Source organism: Periophthalmus magnuspinnatus, chromosome 17, assembly GCF_009829125.3.
Source record: "Periophthalmus magnuspinnatus isolate fPerMag1 chromosome 17, fPerMag1.2.pri, whole genome shotgun sequence".
Taxonomy (NCBI): Eukaryota; Metazoa; Chordata; class Actinopteri; order Gobiiformes; family Gobiidae; genus Periophthalmus; species Periophthalmus magnuspinnatus.
The window spans coordinates 21,204,636-21,225,814 of record NC_047142.1 but is presented as its reverse complement, the minus strand read 5'-3'; the positions used below and the strand labels follow the sequence as shown (position 1 = coordinate 21,225,814).

Genomic DNA, 21,179 nt, shown 5'->3' with positions numbered 1-21,179 from the left:
GACTCATACTAAGAATGCATGTTTTCATAAAAAGTATTTTATGAGAAATAAAAAAAAAAGTAATGTTTACAAGATGTTGCAATTCAAATCTAAGACAGGCAATTAGATAAATTGATGTGGTTGGAGGTAATGAGTTTCAGCTTTAACAAAACATTTTCCAAGACAAACAAATGTACAGCTGTAATTAACCCCACAAAGTTTCTGTTATGCTCAGTTTTATTCAACTAAATACATCCAGATTTTACAAACATAAATTTTATTTACATAATTACTTAAGAAACATGCGGTTTTATCCCACTCCCTCTCCACCTGTGAAATAGTATGTTACATGTGTGCAAAGTGGAATGATATACCTACTATAAACTGTGGCTGAATTTAAGTCATGCAGGCTGGTTCTTGGCAGGCCTTTGCAAGAACTTTGAGCGGCCTGGCTTTTGGGCTCAAGGGAAGGACTTGCCAAGGCATTCCTGTCATAGTTTTAGGACACCTCTTCAGACCAAGTATACGTCAGAACTGCTACAGTGCACTATAAAAGGCGGAGGACCATCCCAAAAGAGCGTGCATTGTCAGTCTACTCTACGACGAATACCATAAAAAAACACCCTTCATCGGCTACTGAAGATGTGGACAATTTTAGTCTTTGTCATCTTTGATTTTGCACTGGTAAGTTCATACATGTCTCTACTGATTTAGTTGCAGCTATATACATAACATTTATATTACCAGCACTTTGACGCTCCTTAGTCCCAATATACACAAGTTTCAGTGAGTTTCTTTTGCTTGTTAGAGAAGTTACATTGTGCACGTATCTCTTTACTGTAGATATTATTGCTTTGCCTAGAATGTTCCACAGTATGGCTTTAAAGTTATCTATCTGGCACTTATATAATTACAGGTATTACTACTAAAATTCATTTGAAAACATGCATACAGTACTTACTGTGAGTGGGGTCACCTCTCTACAAACTGATCTGCAATTTGGCCAGGTGGCATCTCCTGTTCGTCCCAGTGGAGACAGATGAAGTTTCATTCCGTACTGTGAAATAGGGATGGGACGATTCTCAAAAAAAAATATCTAATCATTCAGTTCTAGTGCTTGACTTTGTGTTGTGTTCTATTCTTACATAGATATGTCATTTTGACACAGGCAGAAAGACAACAAAAACTTAAATAAAATCAAATTGTGACCTATGGAAATAAGATTCGAATTGTGACAAAACAGAATTGTCCCACCCCTAATATGAAACATTTCAGAAAAAGCACAGCTACATCTACATAGAAACAAGCAGGTGGCGGACCATCCACAAAAACAAAACATTACAAAGTTATTTTCTTTTTTCAGGTATCATCATCCTCATGCCAGAAGTGCCTTTGCCCACCTGAGGGACCTGTGTGTGCAGCAGGGGTCAGTATTGTCCCGGATGGTTGTGGATGTTGTAAAGTGTGTGCTAAACAGCTCAATGAAGACTGCAGTGAGACAGAGCCATGTGATTACATCAAGGGCCTGGAGTGCAACTTTGGTGGGAAATATGGAGCAGATAAGGGCATTTGTAGAGGTATGTTTGTATGTAAGTTGTTGTGTAATAATACTAATTACTTCATGTGATATATACAGAATTACAGATGCACATTTTCCACCAGGATGGTTTGTCTCCATGGAGATGTTATGCTACCTGAAAAGTTATAAAGTACTTGTATGTATGCCACGTATCGTATATTTATTAAAATGTGTTTTATTTGCTCAAAAATACCTTCTTACTGCAGGGTCATCTCTCCACAGATCTGACCTATAATTTGGCTTCCACTTGCTTGTCCCCATGGAGATAGACACATTAATGACTTTCTGTGTAACATTCCAGGCAAAGCAATAATATCAAAGAAATAAGCGGGTGGTGGACCCTCCATCAGAAAAGCTACATAATGCACCTTTAACAACTTTGCCTTGTAATTGCTACGTATCATTTATTTTGTTTTCTTTACAGCCAGATCCGATGGCCAGACCTGTGAATACAACAAGAAGATTTATCAAAATGGAGAGATATTCAGGCCCAGCTGTAAGCAGCAGTGCACCTGTTTGGATGGAGCTGTGGGCTGTGTGTCTCTGTGTCCACGAGAGCTGCCCCTACCCAATGACCGGTGCCCCCATCCCAGACTGGTCAAGGTTCTGGGACGATGCTGTGAACAACTGGTTTGTCCTGAAGAGATGAAGACAATGAAGAAATACAGGAAAAAGGAAAGGCTATCAGAAGATTTTGTTAACAGTGAAAAGAATCTGGATATAATGTGGACAGAGAACTTATTGGGTGAGTTTCAGTATATATTATGTATTATACTACAGCTACACCCATTATGAAAAACATTTTAATAACCCATACAAGTGAAGCTACCCACATAATTTTACACTTCTCACATGTGTCAACTGTTTACAATTGACCAATGATCTTGTTAGACCACTACACTTAACACATACTACATCCCGTCTGAATTTTGAAAGCTGCCTTATCCAATTATCCAGTCTCAAATTGACTTTTATCAGCGTTTGACTACCCTCTATTGATAAAAGTTGTAATACATGATGAAATAATTGGTGTAATAGTACTCACTTCACTAGTTAATGGCCACGGTGTTTATTGTGATGTAGGCTGTAAATGAAAATAAGTAATACATTTTGTTGATTTTCCTTTCAGGTTTCAGAAGTAATGCTTTGGAGAACACTGCAAAACTTGACTGTGTAGCTCAGACCACAGACTGGTCCTCTTGTTCCAGATCTTGCGGCACTGGAGTCTCCACCAGGCTGACAGTTAGCAGAGAAACTCAGTGCAAAATGGTGACGGAGACTCGGATATGTGAAGTTCGTCCATGTGCACAGATAAAGATGCAACAACTGAAGGTATAATGACCTATGATTATCTATTTACATAAACATCACTATGTAAACATAAATTACACCCTGGAAATGTTAATTATATTCAGTTTACTTGTTATGTATGTATGTATTACACAGATTCAGTAAATGATATACTATTCCATATTATTGTGCATAAGGTGTCAATAGTGTAAAAGAACTTTGGATTTATTTATAAAGGACAATACATAAATATATGCAGGTGATATCCATGGGTTTTCAAATAAATTTCTTCCCACTGAAGGATTTTGTATGGGCCTTTCCCCATTTAGTAGATAATATTTTGATTTGCTTAAATGTTAGACCATAAATAGCTCTTCATGTGTAATATATGCAAATTTAGCAGTTTCTTTTCCTTTTTTCTTCAATAGAGTGGCCAGAAATGTCAGCAGATGCAAACTCCCTCCAGACCAGTGAGAATGTTCCTTGATGGCTGCCGTAGCGTGAAGAGGTTGCCGGTTAGATTTTGTGGGAGCTGTGTGGATGGACGCTGCTGCAGACCCCAGCGGACTCAGACTGAACCTGTGCTTTTCAGGTGTAAAAATGCAAAGACTGTAACACGAATGGTAATGCTGATCCAGTCTTGTACATGTGACTATTACTGCTCGGAAACAACTTCTCTGTATAATGTATTTAATGAGGTTCACAAACTCAGGTATTAGGGAATAATTACAAGTGATTATAATTTATGCTTCAAGACAATGGAGCTGTGCATTTTGCTTCTTATAAAAGCTATTTCTGTTATTTTATCTTTCATTTTATATTATTTGTGATTTTTTTTTTGGAATGTTTAATTCTTGACAAGACAGACTTCATGACAACACAGAGTCATGGGATGTTGCTTTTTGTTTACATGACATAGTACATACTAATTGCCAATTACTATTTTAGATAATTGTTTTGTAACGTGACCATGGCTAAACACTTAATAAATTAGGTTTTTGTTTTTCTATTGGCATGAAAGTGGTGTGAACTATGAACTATATAATCAACTGTAAAGGCAGAAAATGCAAAATACAGGAGGGCTAACCCACATTGTCAATGTGTAAACATCTGTAGCACCAGAGAGAATAATTCACAGTTCAGTCTAAACTCTGAAAAAAAAAGTTTTCAGGCACTACAAAATCTAATACAGGAGACAAACCACAGAGTTTAAATCTATCCTCTTTAGACAGAATTATACATAACCTTATTCACAATTGATCAAGCAATAACAAATATTACAGTACATTGATACAAATTAAGGTACCGGTATGTCATTTTAGAAAATAGGACGATGTAAAACACGTAGCTTGCAGTCCTTCGTCAAACATTGTTGTGTAAGAGTTTTTTAGGAAGTCCACATAGTTTTGTATGCTTTGTTTGTGGCTCTCAGACTGGTCCAGAGTACACTGTAGATCTTTCAGACGGACTTCAAACTGCTTCGCTGCCTGTAAAACACATAAGTAAGGCAGTAATTTCAGAATATAATACAACAATAATATAATAATATACAGCCATGATTTTAAGAGCAATACTTACTGTTATCTTGCTCTGTCGCAGTACACTGAGCTCTTTGTCTCTTCTACATATTTGTGCCTCAAGCTCCAAAATCTTAGTTTGAAGAGCCTCTTCCCGAGCAGCAGCTTGGTTTTTAACTTTGTTGACCTGAAAAATAAAAGGCAAATTGCACATCATTCCCACTTGCTTTGTAGTTTACATTTCTGCTACAGATACAGTGCATGGTCACTGCAGAATCTGTCTCTGCTGCTTAAAGCTTCTATGGCTAATCCCTTTAATGATTCAGAGTTGACACAGCCAATCAGAAGAGCAATGATTTGACACAGTCTGTTTATGCCAGACTGCATATTCTTTCTGCACCCAGTCATACATTACTGGAGTGGGACTTTAAGGTGAAGTGTATGTTTTGTATTTTGTCATTGTACATGTATTGTTCAAATTGAAGAAAATAAATAAATATAGTATAGAAAACACTAAATCAATACAACAACTATTCGTCAACAGACATATTATATGGAATAATAAAAATGCTATTATGTGTCAGTGTTGCTGTTACCTGCTGTTTGATGTCAGATAGGGCGGAGTCGAGCTGGCGGCTGAGGGCGTGGCATTCGGACGAGCGCTGGTCCAGTTGTCGGTTACTGAAGCCCACAGCCTCCTCCTGACGACCCAGCCTCCGGATCAGCTCTGAGTTCTCCTGCTGCAGACTGTCCATCGCCCTGCACAGATTTCACAGCAGTTACAAAACAAAAACATCCACTGACAGCACAGTGAAGCTTTGAGCAAGAAAGTCTCACATGATGAAATTTTACTGTCCCAGATGCACTATTAATGACTCTCAACAAGATATTATCAAAGTTGCGGTTTTGGAGGTTTGCAAAATTATTGAGTACATCTTATAAAACAAATCTGAAAATATAACTGATACAGAAACACTACTGTGTGATTTTCAAAAAAAAGGATGTTGCTGGGTTCATCACAACAGGCCAATGTAATGAGGGGGGGACCTTGTTCTACAAGGTCACAAAAGGAAAGCAAAGGAAAGTATTGGGTGTGCAAGATTCTAAGACGGTCTCACATTTGCAGAGAATGAACTTTTTCCTGCAGTTGTGAATTGGCCTCATGGATGGACTCTTTCATCTCTTCGAACGAGCTCAGCTGCTTCCTCTGACTCTCCATCTGTGCAAAAGACAGAGTCCAGAATTTTTGCATAAAGCATGAAATGAAAGGAGTCAATCAGAAATCACACACCAAATTATACTTTGAGGAGAGATCACATGTTAAAAACCCAAATTTTACTATGGATCAGACCTGGACAACTTCCTTTTACTTCCTTCCTTTTACTTTCAGTTTTATGGTGGGTTGTATTATCGATAGATCGATAAATATACTGTATTCAGATACAATGTTGCAAATGATTATTTTCTTTTACATTTGAGTTCTGAAAAATATGAAGAAAGTGAAGAAAGTTCAAGAAACTTGAAGAAAGTCTGTGAGAAATGTAAAAGAAGAATTTAAGGTATTTTTCAGATATTTAAACCTGTAAGAGCATCAGTGCAAACTATCTCACTCACAATTTAAAATACATGCTCACAAAGGAAGATGCTTTAATGATCATGATTTTAAGACTACCGTAAGTAAGATTAAAGGCCATAAGCAAAAATCACATCTTACTTTGATCACTCCAAAAAGCATAGCGTAATGTAGATTTTTTTCTGAATACAGCCGAAATAAATAAGTTGATAAAAGCTGTATAAATCACATGAAATACATGTTCAACTTCAGTGGTTCTATGTGAACTATTTTTCACCAGAATAGGAAAGCTAACACAAATGTTTAGAGCTTTGATTTTTTTCTAGTTCCCTGGAATAGCTTATTTATTTTAATAACAATTAATTAATTAATAAATAACAAATATTATTTTGGAGATAATGATAATTTTCTCATTTTGCTTATTACCAAAAAAAGGTCTGAAAAAGTCACAGATCAGATCTGTGTAATGGCATCTTCATTCAGAATATTTTAGAGAATTGAATAAATGCCAAGACAGATATGTTTACAGTTTCCCAGTGAAATATAAGGGCGCATTGAAGCACACGGCATACAAATAAATGATAATGTTTCCACTGCAATCCACTCCACAGCAATCTCTCAAAGCTAAACGCACACAGGGGAGATTACTACAGCCTAGTGGACAGATGGATAGCACTCATTTTTAAACCTTGGCCTGTAGCTGTTTAATAGACTCTGATTTTTCAGCACATTTCATTTCGCAGCATCGCAGCCTCTCCTCACAATGACGAAGACTGCGCTTGGCTGAACTCAGAGACTGTGGGTACGACTTCAAACCGTCAACACGAACCTGCAGCTCCTGTCTCACCTGTGCCCAAGAGCAAGGCACCCGATAGACAAGTGTGTGGAAGTGAAAAAGATGCTGAATTATTAAGACAATAAAGAACCAATTGTATCATCTCTTAAATATTCGTTTAGACTACAAAATCAAAAACCTTTTGAATACAGACAAATCATACAGCACTCCTCATCATAATTTTTAACCAGCAGCTGAAATACTGAACACGTGAATACTAATAGATAGTGTGGACACTTCTAAATTAAGACATAAATAAAATCTTACCTTTTGTACTTCAGCCTCTCTTCCATCTTGAATGTTTTCTTTCTGCTTTAAAACGCTAGCATGAATCATTCTTGTTTTAGAAATTTCCGCTTGAAGATCCTCTACCTGTGAACCACAAAGACGGATTAGAAGAGGATTATTTTGACACAACCAAACTAAAGACAAACTGATATACTAAAAATAATGAAATTGTGTGTAAATATTTGTTTTGTATTTGCCCATAGCTGTGTGAAATGGGGATGAAGAGTAAGGTCTGGGGAGAGACAGTCAATTGGAGCCAGAATCAATCTCACAATGCTAAGGTCCTATCCATGGGTTTCAGAATGATAAAACATTAGGACCATTACTATATATGAAAAAGTCCCCAACATGTTGCAGATAATAGGAAACTGAAACTCATGAATAGGGGATAGCATGTGCACTACAACTAGCACTTTTTGAGATAGTCCAACACTGCAATAATGTTTTTATAGCTGAAGAAAAACTGCTCTTTCATAGGATGCAAAGGTTCTTATTACAATATATGCGTTTAACCACACTAGACAAAATACTCTGTTTCACTAAAATAGTTTTTGTTTCTTCTTGTTAGTTAGCATCTCATATTTTCCTGTTGTCATGTCTCCAGTCATGTGGCCGTGCTAAATACCTGTCGATGTAATTGTTTGGCTTTATGGTTTTTCTCTTGAGACACAATTTTCTCTTCCACCAGAGCAGCCTCACAGTCAGCCAGCTGTGCCTCCAACTGAGCAACAGATGCCTGAAAAGTATAAGGAATTCATTTGTGTTGTGTAAACAAACACCATCATAACACATTATTAAGACTGACAATAAGAAAAAAAACACGGAAAAGAAAGTCTAAAGCTGGAGAAGGGCATGAAGTCCCTCATAAATCTGCTTTGCGAAACAGTCCCAAAACACGTCTGTACAATTAGTCAGCTTTTAATTGAGATTTTAAATATTTTATGTTTTAATTTCCAATAGTATTTAATTAAAGATTGAGATTCAGTCATTTTTAATCATTAGTGATCAACTTGGGTATTTTATTGTTAGTCCACATAGAGGTCCACAGCCAATGTTCTGTCAGTAACCAAACTTTAGGTAGAAATTTCCCATTTTTTCAGTAGGATAGCAATGATTAAAAGTCCGTATTGTTTATATTCAGATAAGTCATTATAGAAAGTCATTTTTAAATTTGTTTTCAAAGAGACAATAGAATAAATAAAAAGTCAATAACACAAAAGAAAGGAAATAATATGCAACATGAAGTGCATATGTCATAGTATTAAAGGTACACTTTGAAAACCCCTGGTCTCAAAGTAGATTAAAACTAAACTTGTTAATTTTAAATGAAGGTACAGCATGCATTACAGTGGCTCTCTCACATGCGGTTGTCAGACGTGTTGTACCTTGAGTGTTGAATTATTAAAGCTGAGGTCTCCATTTTCAGCTGTGAGCCTTTGGACTTGTTGCATCATACTTTCATTGGCAGTACTGAGGTCATCTCTTTCCTTCAGTAGTCTTGCATTTAGCTCTACGATTTGGCTGTGAAAAAGTAACACCTGAATTAAAATTATGGAAACATCATAGAAAAAAAGCAACAGGCAATTTAACCCGAAGTGTTGTCCATTTTTAAAGTTACTGAACTACTGAAATAAATTACCATCACCAACCTCTTTAAAAAGGTTATCTGAGAAATAAGTTTGTCTTTCTCGTCTGTTATTAGTTCTTTTTGCCGCTTCTTAGAGTCTCTTTGTAGACGTGCATTGGTAAGCTCTGCATCCTACAAATGAACAAAAGCAAATTAATAAAGCATCACAAGTTATAATGTCATTACTGCAGTGTTGAATTACATGAGCTGTAAAACACATATGAACTGTACTGCGTTAGTTTTATATTTTGATGAATGGATCTGAATTATTTATCACTTCAATTGGAGAAGCTCATAAAATGTGTGTTTTGTTTCTATTATACTCTTCACAAAACAATCCAAGAATCCATTGAAAACACTACTAATACAAAATAATCAAGTTTTAATACATTCCACTTTTTATTCAAATTAAATAAATAAATAAATATGAGTTGGATTTTAAAAGAGCTCCTGTAATATATTACCTTTTCTTTCAACTGAGCGTAACACTTTTCCACTGCAGCCTCAGAGCGTTCAGCCCTGTGTTTTTGTGCCCGGGTGGCCTTCTTCAGAGCCTCTTTATCCTGTGCTGCTTTTTCTCTGAGTGCAGTGAACGATGCTTTCAAATCCTCCATTTCCAGCCTCTGCTGTGTCACCGTCCGCTCCAAAGTCTGCAGCCCGATCATAATAGGAGAGGTCTTAGTAGCATCACAAACCTATTTATCCCAAGGTTAAATATACACTTCAAAAATTGAGCCTTGGTGTAAACTCCTTCAGTTCAGAATATTAATTTGAGAAGTTCATACACAAGTAAGAAAATTAATTATCCAGAAGAGTAAGTTTAATTATCTTACATCATTTTGGTGGAGGGCGATATGGAAAGAAATTAAATTATTTCATAGTTTAGTTCACTATTTCCATTTTATCACAAATCATGTACACTTAGTGACCTCTTAAAGAAAACATTAAGCGACATAAGGTCAAATGTTTCTTCTGAGAGGACACACTTCACTGTTATCGAGTGACTGACATTGAAACAGGCTAATCAACAGGAGAAGTAGGAGATGTGTGATATGTATTTGATATCAGAGCTGCATTAAACAAAGATGGGCCCTAATATGACATATATGATATCTCCAAAATGGCATATTGTCACAGGTACCAGACTGCAATTCAGTTTTCATTGCCTTACCCCGTGATGAGCAAGTAAGTAATTATGTAGATATGTAATTTTAACACATCTTGATTTCCCATTTTTGAAGTGTGTTGTATTATTTTGTACCCGCAGCTGCACAGTCAGGCGGTTGTTTTCAGCCTCTTTACTCCGCAGCTGACCCTGGAGGTGAGCACGAGTTGCCTCAACTGATTTGGTCAAATGGACTGCACTTTTGGTGTAGTCCTGAAGGGAATAAAAGTCAACAGTTTAACAAGGCAATGAAGGCAGTGATAGAGTCAAAGACAGGAGTCGATGCTGTAATAGCTCTACCTGCTCTTCTTTTTTTTGATCCTTCAGTTCTTCAACTCTTTTGCCCATTTCACATAAGTCTTTTTTTAACATCTTGAAGCAACCATATAAATGTGACAGTCAGAATGTGAAATCTAAATATGCTTGCCAATTTTTAAAAAGGAAATCTCAAAAGTGTACCTCATTTTCATTTTCAGCCATTGAAATCCTTGTCAGTAGACTGTGAACTTGCTTGTCTGCATGCACTTGCTCAGCCTAAATCAACATTTTGTGAAATACCATTAGATCGTATTTATGTAATAATACATGCAGAATTAATAACAGTTGGAACTGTTGGAACCTGCATTATATAAACTAAAAATAGAGCCAATAAAGATTACAAAATGAAAGACAGCAACTAGCAAACCTCTGCTTGTTGGAGTTGTTTCAATGTCTGACGAACAGATTTATTTATCTGTCGGAAGTCCTCCAGTTTCTCCAAAAGAAGCCGTCTCTGTTGTGTGATTCTGCTTTTATGTGATGTCTGTCTGGAAGCCTGAAAGAGACACATTTTACACTATTACCTTTAATTTAAGCTGTAATGCTTTAGGTGATCTGTCTGCCCTTCAGTCACTCACAGCTGATTCACTGTCCAGAGCATCTTTGAAAGAGATGAGTTGTGCAGCAGCAGCGTTGGCAGCTGATTCAGCATCCATTAGCATTTGGAGAAAATGGCTCTCTCCACGTCTAAAAGAGAAATTATAATTACATTTAGTTCTTACATCGTACATAATGTCTTTGCCAAATCTCTTTGGCATAATGGGAATATTGTTTTAAATGGAATTTATAATCCGAGAACAAAGTAACACATAATTGCCTTATAATTATAATTGTATTGCTTTGTTATACCCATTTCCAAATACTGTTATTATTATTTTGCACTATTTTTCCAAAGGCACCTGGGATGATGACTTGAGCGTGCTTTAGCCCAATCCCTTTCCTCCGGGGAGGTGTCCAGATCACCACAGTTCAGAGGGGCGTCTTCCCCACGAGAGCGGCCGACACCAAGGGTAGGATCCACGCGATCCTCCGGAGACATAACTGCAGTAGTTACTGTAAACAAACTAAGAATTAGCACGGGGAATGGCCAAATTACAATCTAAAGGACTTATATTACATAGCTGGAGTGCATGTACAGTATCACAAGTCAAGTATGTCCAGTGAGAGTTTAAAGCCTGTCCTTCACAACAACATAAGGGACCTTTTAGCTTCTTCAACGCAACACAAATCAAATCTGTCCACAATATCATGCAAAGTGTAATATGTGCTCGTATCTGTGACAGGTTGATTTTACTCAATGGACAATACCATTAAAAACTACATTACTACTTACGTTAACACCTCCGCAAGAGTCGATTGTTGCAGATACAAAACTCAAGAGCCCTCCACTTCGATTGGTAGCGTTGTTTTTTAAATGGATGAACCCGATTGGTTAGACCGGAAGCGTGTGTGTATTTACTTACAACTGATTGGCTACGACTTGATTGACGTGCGCAGACACCAATGAAAAAGCGAGTGTGAAAAGCCCCGACTGAAACCATGGAAACGACCAGGAAGTTTACTGCAATGCTACGCTAGGCTTGGACAAAAACTGGCAGACTGATCTAAACTGTGCTTTTCACGTCTATTTTAGAAAGCCTATTAATTGTGTATAATACTAAGCGACTCGTGATTTAATAGTAAACAAGGAGTTATTCTTTATTTCATCGGGGTACAGGGATTCAACATCGCGTTAAATGTAGGCTAACCGATTAGCAACCATCACTGGCTAAAAATGAAAGTCAAAATAGTCCTAATTGGCCCGACGGAGGTAAGTAAACAGTGTGTCGATCTTCTTCTGTAGGTATATAGATTTATTTGTTAACAAAGAGTACCAAAGAGCAATCAGTGTTCTTCCTCAGATTATATAAACCGAACATTGTATCTCTATGCTCGTGCGTAACTAACCCAGGAATGTGTGAATATTTTTTGTCTTTCAGAGTGGCAAAACAGTTCTTGCCAACTTCCTATCTGACATATCAGAAAATGTGGGAGGAGAATACAACCCCACAGTAGGAGTAAGGTCAGACTGCATAATACAAGATTAACATTTTGTTTTTAAGATGCCATTACAATGGATTCATTTGCTTTCCTCAGGATCCTGGAGTTTGAGTCCCCCTTAGAAGAAGCTAGTGATAACAGAAGCTGCGAAGTTGAGCTTTGGGATTGTTCTGGAGATTTCAAGTAGGTTGTATAGCTAATACATGGAAAGAACTTCAACCACTTCCATAGAACTACAACTTCTATGCCTACCACCACCTCTCGTGATGCTTCCTAAAAGTCTTGTGTTATGGAATTTTATTACTGCTAATAACACTTTACAGCTACTACTATTGCTAATACCACTTTATTTTTCTTTAATAAAAGCTTACATTAAAGTGCCTATTCTGAAAGATATGTTCATGACAAAATTACATCTGCATGTCTTGCATTTTCTCCCAGATTTGCAATGTTTGGGGGCTGCATGATTTTGGGAAAAAAAAATCTAATTGCAATTAGATTTGTGATTTATATTTGAACAGTAAGACTGTTCAGGGAGCACTGTGTAAACATTAATGCCACTGAAATATGAACTTATAAATTAATACAAGAATCTGGGTACAACAGATTTTTCTATAAATACAAAATATTTAGTTGATTGCAAAGGACATTCTATTATCTAATTGCAGCATTTGCGATGGCATCGGGCAATATATTGTACTCTTAACTGCTTCTTCTTTTCCCATAGATTTGAGTCATGTTGGCCCACATTCATGCAAGACTGCAATGGTGTGGTGATTGTGTTCAACAGTGATGTCCCAAGCCACCTCAAGGAAATCGAAATATGGCATTCGATGTTCATCTCCACCCATAGTTTACAGGAAAACCAGTGCCTGCTCATAGCTCATCACAAACCAGGTGGTGCAGTGGAGGACAGACACATTTCCTTAGGTAAAATCACAGGTTGTTTTCAGTAATTGAATGAAATGTTTAATTTAACTGACCCCCAACCTCTTTCTAATGCAGCCTCGCCTCTGAACAGACTTCCATTGATAAAATCCAATTTGGAGGAAGAGCCGGAAGATGTAAGGAAAGCCTTCAACAGTTATGTAGGAAATGTTTTGAGAGCAATGTCAGAGAGTAGGGAGCGCGAGGAGATGTCTATAATTATGTAAAGAAATATCTGTAATTTAGTAACCAATGATTAATTACCGTAAACATCTGATTTTGACATAAAAATATATCAATTTGTGATAAAATTCTCTATAAAATTTATTTGCACAGTTTGCTGTACATATACTGTATGTGTACAAATGATCATTCATGTGATTCAGACATCATATCCGACAAGCCCTCCTTTGCCGATGCACTCTCCAATGTAGAACCACATCAACACTTCGGTAGTGACAAGTCCATTTCTCAAAGCATCCTAGAAAACATAATTAAAAGGGAAAGTGTCATGTATTATAGTTATTACCTTATTTTCACTGGGGGTAGTTGATTAAAAATGGTGTATTTTATTTTTACTTGTATTTTAAAAGTGGACTATAAACACCTGTTTTTACTTCCTTATTCTTGATTTAGTCTTATTTTAGATGCTGTTTAGTTCAAATTTACTGGTTTATTTGAGGTGGCGCATGGTTTGAAAAGTTGAATAACCCCTGCTCTGTTTTTTGAGAGAGAAATGATTAAATAAATGGCTTTCACATGGATATAGTATAGTAGCATTGCAAGTCATTATTTTGTCCACTCTTCCAACCTAAAGCTACTGATTAAACTCACTCTGACTGTAGTTTGCCCCACACGTCCAGCCTTGTAGCTCTTGATTAAGCCTTTTGCTGCCTCTATGGCTTTGGGAATCTCAGACGGAGACGGAGGTACCAGCTCCACTCGGGCGTAGTGCCAGAAAGTTGCCAGCCGAGGTTTAGCATATGCCACTGTACCTGTAGTGTAAAGTACAATCAATGAGCCTAAACAACCAGGGTATATGGGGTCCATTTATGACAACAACAGGAGACATTTTGACCAGTGCTGTCAATGCAGGTCTATGTAATTTCTACTTCCAATGTAAGTGACTAAATCTGGTAAAGATAACACCCCAAAATGTCTTAAACTTATATAAGCAACTGGATATCTAGTTACTACTACTACATCAAATTTTCATTCAAATCCTGTGTAACTTTCTCACATCTATCTATAAAACAAAACCCAGAAATGCATGTAATAGATCCAAGTTACATGAGAAAACAGATAAATAACTGGTCTATATCACAACATAGATCAAATAATAGATTATTTTTCAAAGTTTCGCTGGTCCCTTTTGCAGTTATTCAGAAATCTTTGCCTATGCCACATCAGCAAGCCTATCCAAATATCAGATTCTTCTTAATTCAACTAAATGGCAATGAGAATCGACCTGTTGCAGCTGAGTAGAGGTCACAGAGGTTATACAGAGGCTTTCTAGGTACCATTTGTGTTTTGATACGCCTTTATACACAATTATTGGCAAAAATATCTTACCACTGACCAGCCCGGGCACTTTGGTGACCAGTTTTTGTACGGCCTGCGCCATTCTGATCAGTTTTACAAGAACAGCTGGATGTCACGGCTGCTTAACTAAAAACGAAAGTAAAAAGGGACTTCCGGTTAATAATGTTTTCAAAGTAAAAGTCGAAATAAAGATTTGATTACGCTTAAGGGACAAAAATAAAATAAATAAATACAAATGTTTATAACCTTTTTATTATCTTGACGACTAGGTGGCGCTCAAACTGCTTGCTAAGCTGCCCTGAATATGAGAAGAAGATCAAGATATAAGATCATTATAGACCCATGGCACTGAACTGAAGAACGTCGAGGGGTAAAGTGAGTAAGTTACTTTTGTGTGTTTTCTTTTTTGCTTTTTAACGTTGTCACACTTTTAATATGTTGTACAGAGTGAAGAATGTCGTGTTTTTTATCTGTTTGGATTAGCCATTGCAGATAACATAGGCCTATATATGCATTTCTATTGTGCGCAGGATCACACAGATCTCCACAGATCTGATTTGTAGTTGATGGGGCCAAGTGCTGGTCTCCATGAAGTTATGGATATGGTTAATGCCAGACGACGAAACTTCCCTGGCAAACCAATAACCTCTCAGACACCAGTAGGTGGCACACCCTCCACAAGAAAAGTTCCATGTACTGTCCAATCAAATATTATACCAGGCCTAAGACTGTTACCACTTTGCCCTCAGCACTTACGCAACTCTGCTTTGTCTGAAATCAGTTTGTTTTGGTCTGTATAATGAGTCCTCTACAGACTTATTTTTCCACATTGTGCAAATAACCATCTTAAGAGTCCAACAGCTGCTGCTCTGCTGAGGCCAATGATGACAAATTACGCTTCAGACGCTAATCACTAGAGGGCGCTCTTTAATTGTCTTCATCATCAGACTCTTTGCTCCTGAGATTCAACACAAAAAGCATTTTAAATCACGGGTCTAGTGCTGGGAGGTTGCTCTTTGATAGTGCCATTATCATTTAAATTCTTCCTTAAGGATGAGTAGGGAAGTCAGTCTTAATTGGGGTACTAAAGACCATAATTTCACGTACAAAAACAACATCAAAAGGTTGTTTTTCTTTGAAGGAACATGCCATTTTATAAAGTACCAACTAAGTCTTATTACAGTCAAAGTGTTTATGGAAGAACATCATGATTAAAATACAAAAGTTGGCTGCGTATGCGCTCAACTAAGAGGGGTGTGGGTTGAATTCCCGGAACACCAGATGAGCCTCTGCAAAAAAAAAAAAAAGAAAAAAAGAAGAGCAGCTGCTCTGAATTATTTTTACCTTATAAAATTATAAAATTATATTCAAATTTGAACTTGTGGTTGTGGAAATCTGGAAATTTGTCTATTAGATTTTATGTTAAACTAGTAAGTTTCTATAGGTTCACCCTGCGTGTCTACGACACCAGTAATGAATAATTCAGCACATTATGAAAACAATAATAAATAATAAAAGAAATCAAATAGAAGAGTTAATTTAATAAAACAGACACCTCCAAATGGTTATGTTTTCCCTTTTTGTTACATCTTTTAAAGGTATTACCAGTAACAGTAAAGTGGATGGATTTGATCAAGCAAGAGGAATGATACTGGTATTGCATTAATTGATTGGAACATTTTTATACACAAAATAATTCACATCATCTGATATTTTTTTAAAATAGCTTGATCGCAAGACCTATAATATATTAGGTAAGTAGATATTAGTTACTGCATAACTGGTTAACCTCTGTGATGTTTTTGAACATGAATTTATTGAAAAGTCAATGGGAAAAATGAATGGAAAATATACGTCTGGAACCAGAGTGGACTTCAAAGCAGATGGGACTGTTAAGCTCCATAGGGAATTTGTCCTCTGTATTTGACCCTTCACATGGTGAATCGGCCAGGCAGGGCCGGTCCTGCTGATGATGATCAGGATTACTGAGCTGAAGAACTACCCTATAAGGAAAGAAATCTATTTTACATTAGAAGTAGTGGAAGGTAACAAAGTAAAAGTAGTAAAGTACTGTACATAAGTGCATATTTTAGGTGTCCGTACTTTACTTAAGTACATTTTACTTTTTACTTTTACTTCACTACATTTGAGAAGGTATGTGTACTCTCGACTCCGACCAATTGAACTGGACTGAAAGGTAAAAATATTTTTTTATTGTCTGATACCTGCTGAAAAGGCTGAGGAGTTTATTTTTTAACACATTCATAGTTTGCGTCAACAGAAACAGCTCGAAAAACAATGGATTCAATTTTCAGCTCAAAATGTGTGCAAAATACTTTTCACTTGTTAAATACATATTTAAGTGGGTACTTTTATACTTTTACTGAAGCAAAAGTAACAAAATTGTGTGCTTCTTCCACCACTGTCCATTTGTGACACATGTTTAAAAAGTAGGATTCTGTTCAAGTGCGCACTTTAAGCAACTCCAAGAGCATTAACATTAGAGCAGTGGTTCTTAACCTGGGTTCGATCGAACCCTAGGGGTTCGGTGAGTCAGTCCCAGGGGTTCGGCGGAGGTCAAGACACGCACCAGACTCATATGATTCGCGGACTACGAGCGTCTCCAGACGCTGGCCGTGTCCTAATTCGACAAATGCACCTTTACTGTGCCTGTCTAACACTGCTCCCTCTAAGCTGCGCGCGTGCGCAATTGCGCACTGCTCACACGGTCTCCGCGCACAGAAAATCTGTGCTGCGCACAAAAAAAATCGGACCAGAATTGAAAATAAAATAAACACACAACAATTCATTCTGTATGGAAGCCCGTTTCCGCCATGAAAAAAAAAATAAAAGCCCCACAGAAAGTCGAAATTACGAGTTTTAAACTCGTAATTATGAGTTTAAAACTCGTAATTAGGACTTTTAAAACTACTAATTATGAGTTTAAAACTCGTAATTAGGACTTTTAAAAGTATGAATTATGAGTTTATAACTCGTAATTTTGGGAATGTAACATTTACAAAAAGTGAACCTTATCAATTTTGATTAAATGAATTTGGTATTTTAATAATTTCCTCAATAAACCAGCGGGGTTGTGACCAGCTGGCACTCTGCTCAGACCAGGAAAACGAGCGCTCACAGACACAGAGCACAGCTCATGAGTGGTCAGAACAGCACTCAGGGCCCACTGATTTGTTCAAGACGCCAGAAACTTTACTGGAGCTTAATTTATTCATTTTTTAAAAGTATGTAGGTGATAAACATAACAGTCCTCCTCCTGTCTCCTCTGCTCTGTACACTCAGTTGCAGTGTGCTACAAGCTCAATTAAGACTTTAAAAGTTCTAATTACGAGTTTTAAACTCATAATTAGTAGTTTTAAAACTCATAATTACGAGTTTTAAACTCATAATTAGTAGTTTTAAAAGTCCTAATTACGAGTTTTAAACTCGTAATTACGAGTTTTAAACTCGTAATTACGAGTTTAAAACTCATAATTACGAGTTTTAAACTCATAATTACGAGTTTTAAACTCATAATTACGAGTTTTAAACTCATAATTACGAGTTTAAAACTCGTAATTTCGACTTTCTGTGGGGCTTTTATTTTTTTTTTCATGGCGGAAACGGGCTTCCATAATTCTGCGCTATTTTTCAATGTGATTCAGTGAGTGTGACCGGCGACGAGCTGCTCCAGCCAATTATGTGATTCACATACGTATTTGCGCAGCTTATCCACGTCATTGACAGGCTCCTCATGTCCCGCTGCCAGTGTTTTAGCCGAAGTGGCCGATGTGGAGTGAAAACTCGCTAATGATGCTAATGATGCTAATGATGCTAAGTGTTTCACCCCTTAACGTCCCGACGGCCCGCCCTCGGGCAAAGATCCACTGTTTTGTAGCAGTTGTGCGTTTTAAACATGACGAAACGGACAAAACAAAGGAAGTACGCGACCGAGGACACTGTGGATGTTTGTACAAGTGAAACTAGAGGCATCACGGACCCGGAGCGGTTCGTGGAACCGAGTGAAGATCTCATGGTGGACTCAGGAGCAGAGGACCTTATGTGCTTATGGACTGGATGCTGTTCCTGATCGGTAAGTGTGGTTTATTCTGCTATTGACTTAATTGTGGGTCAAACGTGTATTATGTGTAATCATTAGCATTAGCTAATGCCAATCTGCAGTAATAGAGCAGCTGGGTGTGCAGATACAGATTCCTCTCAGTGTGTATTGGTCATTGAATACTGTCACTTCGAACGGCATAAAAACATACGACATAAAAACGAAGAAAAGGAACAGACTTTGCTGTGAAAATAACATGAGAGTGGCCAAGGTGAAGCCATGCATTTCTGACCTGGTCTCTCAAATGCAACAACAGAAGTCACACTGATTTGCAGTAAATATTCATTATTGTAGCCTAATGGAAATTAGATGATGGGTGTGTGTTCAAATGTTAAAAATAATAAAAAGCATAAATACAGTAAGTTCATTATTGGAATACATAATACAATACAAAATTAAAATAATTTCAGTGTGGTAGTATTAAAAAAGGTCATGTCTTTGTTAAAAGGTATGTTTGTAATTTGTTGTGAGTTTATGCATTGTATTGGTTTTATTCTTTGAACACAGTGATGTTAATACACGGTTTATTTTGTGCACTAGTAAAACTTACATATGTCTTGAATTTGAAAAAAATTATATTTTATTTTTCAATAAACAAGGGTTCGGTGAATGTGCATATGGAACCGGTGGGGTTCAGTACCTCCAACAAGGTTAAGAACCACTGCATTAGAGAGAAGACTGGAATATGAATGGATAAACAATAATTCAAGAATCCCATGAATATCAGAATATTTCAGAACCTTTGTAAAAATCGAAGCTGCAGGTACTTTGCAGAGAACGCTCTATCATCTAAATAATTATAGCCTATGTGATCCTTTTGATTTCGATTCAAAGTGTGATTTCCATTGGATTATGAGATCTTGCAGCTCTATTCTCACACTGTGCGTGTTTGGCTGAAGCTGTATATCCAACAGGCCATGTCAGGTACTGAACTACATTAGTATTCCGAATGGCCCCTCTCATGCTCCTCACATTAGTGTAAGTATAAGGCTAAGAGATGGGACGGGCTTTGGATATCCGTGTGCGCTGATGTGTTCGTTCCACTTGGTCAGAGCTGGAAGGACGGTGACTCACCTCAACATTCGCAAAGACAAGTCTGTAAAATATCTCCCATCTCCTCTTCTCTTGTGACTTTATATATATGCAGATGAGATTAGACTAAATGACTTCACTCAGGCTTTTTAAAAGATAACAGTTGCCATTAACATTGAAAAGATGAGTTATAATATCAAAGTCTAGCTAATAACGTCATTTCATTAAAAAAAAAAAAAAAACTCCAAAAAACGTCACATTCAAGTGGACATTATTGCGTTTTGTGCTTTCTAATTTATTTCTTTATCTGTGTTTCTTTGTTGGGATTGGCTGCAGATTCTATCTTACTTCTATCTCGCTAGAGTTTGACTTGTATTTGTAGATAAATTAAAGTGGTGGTAAATTTGGGAACGTGGAAGGCTGAAGTTAATGAATCTCTAGGACCAAATTGAGTTATCATAGGAAATTATATGCAGAAATATCATGGAAAATACTTTAAATGGGAATCTTGTGAAAACTCGGATCTTATCTTTTGTATATATACATTATAGTTTATGATGATTTATGATAATTTTATGCAATATTTGTTCCTTTTTTTGTATGTAAGAGGCAAAGAAGGAAAATGTACGAAAAATACGACAATTTTCGACCAATCCAGTTGAAGATTTGATGATTTAAAACCTAAAGACACAGAGTGAAATAGTTTGTTGAATCACTAAAATTGTTATGGCCACAGGAAAGTTATAGTAGCTTTACCAATTACAGAAATTCAGCTTTGGCAACAGGTCAAGAACAAAACAAAATCCAAAAGAGTGGAACTGTTTCTTGTCACTTTTATATTATATCTTTTCCTATTCTGTTGATGAAAAACAGCAGAAATCATGAAGTTGTTACATCTTGAGTTTTGCCAGTTTAATAATGTGTTGTTTTGTTCTTTGTGTGCCTTCATAATCAGATCTGCTATCACGTCCTATGTTAAGCCAAATTGTTTTTTTTTCTAGGTGTACACACTTTATGACTGATGTTTTTGTTCCAGTGATTTTGGCTGGCAGAAAAGTTGATCCACTCTCTCTGTAAGTGGCTCTAACAACCTGCTCTGAAAGCACAGAGGTCGCTTTGACATGTGCAAGAAAATGTATTTTTTTGTTAAATTTGTCATAATATTTTCTCACAAGCTCAAAGACGAACGAATGTGGATGATGAAGGTCACAAACGGCTGTGTGTTCACCAATTAGTAGTTTACAAAAGCTTCCATTATACACAAAATTACAAAAGCAAAACTCATGGCATTTGAAGGGAATCATTATTTTCTTTTAGACAACACTTCCTCTGTTCTGTTCTTAATTG

The 21,179-nt window shown here is 36.9% G+C and overlaps 4 protein-coding genes across 7 annotated transcripts; 2 read left to right on the top strand and 2 right to left on the bottom strand.

The window, feature by feature from the left end:
* The first annotated feature begins 380 nt into the window (after positions 1–380).
* Positions 381–4,556, top strand: LOC117384773 (CCN family member 1-like). The gene is made up of 5 exons (XM_033981924.2): positions 381–663; positions 1,343–1,556; positions 1,983–2,303; positions 2,688–2,890; positions 3,277–4,556. The coding sequence occupies exons 1-5, from the start codon at positions 622–624 to the stop codon at positions 3,565–3,567; spliced, it is 1,071 nt and encodes a 356-aa protein (XP_033837815.1). The 5' UTR covers positions 381–621; the 3' UTR covers positions 3,568–4,556.
* On the bottom strand, positions 4,162–11,600 carry LOC117384772 (outer dense fiber protein 2-like). Of its 4 annotated transcripts, none has more exons than XM_055228417.1 (16): positions 11,498–11,600; positions 11,071–11,224; positions 10,750–10,858; positions 10,539–10,667; positions 10,313–10,387; positions 10,154–10,225; positions 9,950–10,066; positions 9,153–9,338; positions 8,711–8,820; positions 8,447–8,582; positions 7,687–7,797; positions 7,041–7,145; positions 5,484–5,584; positions 4,962–5,124; positions 4,427–4,552; positions 4,162–4,335 (listed from the first exon to the last, which is right to left on the bottom strand). In XM_055228417.1, the coding sequence occupies exons 2-16, from the start codon at positions 11,208–11,210 to the stop codon at positions 4,162–4,164; spliced, it is 1,854 nt and encodes a 617-aa protein (XP_055084392.1). In that variant the 5' UTR covers positions 11,211–11,224; positions 11,498–11,600. The 4 variants fall into 4 exon arrangements, with proteins under 4 accessions (XP_055084392.1, XP_055084391.1, XP_033837814.1 ...); XM_055228416.1 differs by having other exon boundaries at positions 11,505–11,600; XM_033981923.2 differs by lacking the exon at positions 11,498–11,600 and adding an exon at positions 6,627–6,785 and having other exon boundaries at positions 11,071–11,225.
* Positions 11,601–11,709: 109 nt separating this feature from the next.
* On the top strand, positions 11,710–13,365 carry ift22 (intraflagellar transport 22 homolog (Chlamydomonas)). The gene is made up of 5 exons (XM_033983105.2): positions 11,710–11,981; positions 12,151–12,233; positions 12,308–12,394; positions 12,939–13,141; positions 13,217–13,365. Exons 1-5 carry the CDS (start codon positions 11,946–11,948, stop codon positions 13,363–13,365), a joined length of 558 nt encoding a protein of 185 aa, XP_033838996.1. The 5' UTR covers positions 11,710–11,945.
* A 72-nt stretch (positions 13,366–13,437) lies between these two features.
* On the bottom strand, positions 13,438–14,835 carry LOC117385780 (ATP synthase subunit g, mitochondrial-like). Its single transcript, XM_033983106.2, has 3 exons — positions 14,711–14,835; positions 13,973–14,133; positions 13,438–13,619 (listed from the first exon to the last, which is right to left on the bottom strand). The coding sequence occupies exons 1-3, from the start codon at positions 14,760–14,762 to the stop codon at positions 13,521–13,523; spliced, it is 312 nt and encodes a 103-aa protein (XP_033838997.1). The 5' UTR covers positions 14,763–14,835; the 3' UTR covers positions 13,438–13,520.
* Positions 14,836–21,179: the final 6,344 nt, after the last annotated feature.

Bases quoted from the DNA above. Each gene is read 5' to 3' on its own strand.
- ift22 (XM_033983105.2), top strand. From the start codon at position 11,946: ATGAAAGTCAAAATAGTCCTAATTGGCCCGACGGAG. The intron at 12,395-12,938 runs GTAGGTTGTATA...CTTTTCCCATAG, and splicing joins GATTGTTCTGGAGATTTCAA to ATTTGAGTCATGTTGGCCCA. The intron at 13,142-13,216 runs GTAAAATCACAG...TTTCTAATGCAG, and splicing joins GGACAGACACATTTCCTTAG to CCTCGCCTCTGAACAGACTT.
- LOC117384772 (XM_033981923.2), bottom strand. From the start codon at position 11,210: ATGTCTCCGGAGGATCGCGTGGATCCTACCCTTGGTGTCGGCCGCTCT. The intron at 9,339-9,949 runs GTACAAAATAAT...ATCGGGCTGCAG, and splicing joins GCCTGACTGTGCAGCTGCGG to ACTTTGGAGCGGACGGTGAC. The intron at 5,125-5,483 runs GTGAGACCGTCT...AAATCTGTGCAG, and splicing joins AAAGTTCATTCTCTGCAAAT to GGCGATGGACAGTCTGCAGC.
- LOC117385780 (XM_033983106.2), bottom strand. From the start codon at position 14,762: ATGGCGCAGGCCGTACAAAAACTGGTCACCAAAGTGCCCGGGCTGGTC. The intron at 14,134-14,710 runs GTAAGATATTTT...TTTACACTACAG, and splicing joins AGTGCCCGGGCTGGTCAGTG to GTACAGTGGCATATGCTAAA. The intron at 13,620-13,972 runs GTGAGTTTAATC...TATGTTTTCTAG, and splicing joins TGGGGCAAACTACAGTCAGA to GATGCTTTGAGAAATGGACT.
- LOC117384773 (XM_033981924.2), top strand. From the start codon at position 622: ATGTGGACAATTTTAGTCTTTGTCATCTTTGATTTTGCACTG. The intron at 1,557-1,982 runs GTATGTTTGTAT...TTTTCTTTACAG, and splicing joins AGATAAGGGCATTTGTAGAG to CCAGATCCGATGGCCAGACC. The intron at 2,304-2,687 runs GTGAGTTTCAGT...TTTTCCTTTCAG, and splicing joins GTGGACAGAGAACTTATTGG to GTTTCAGAAGTAATGCTTTG.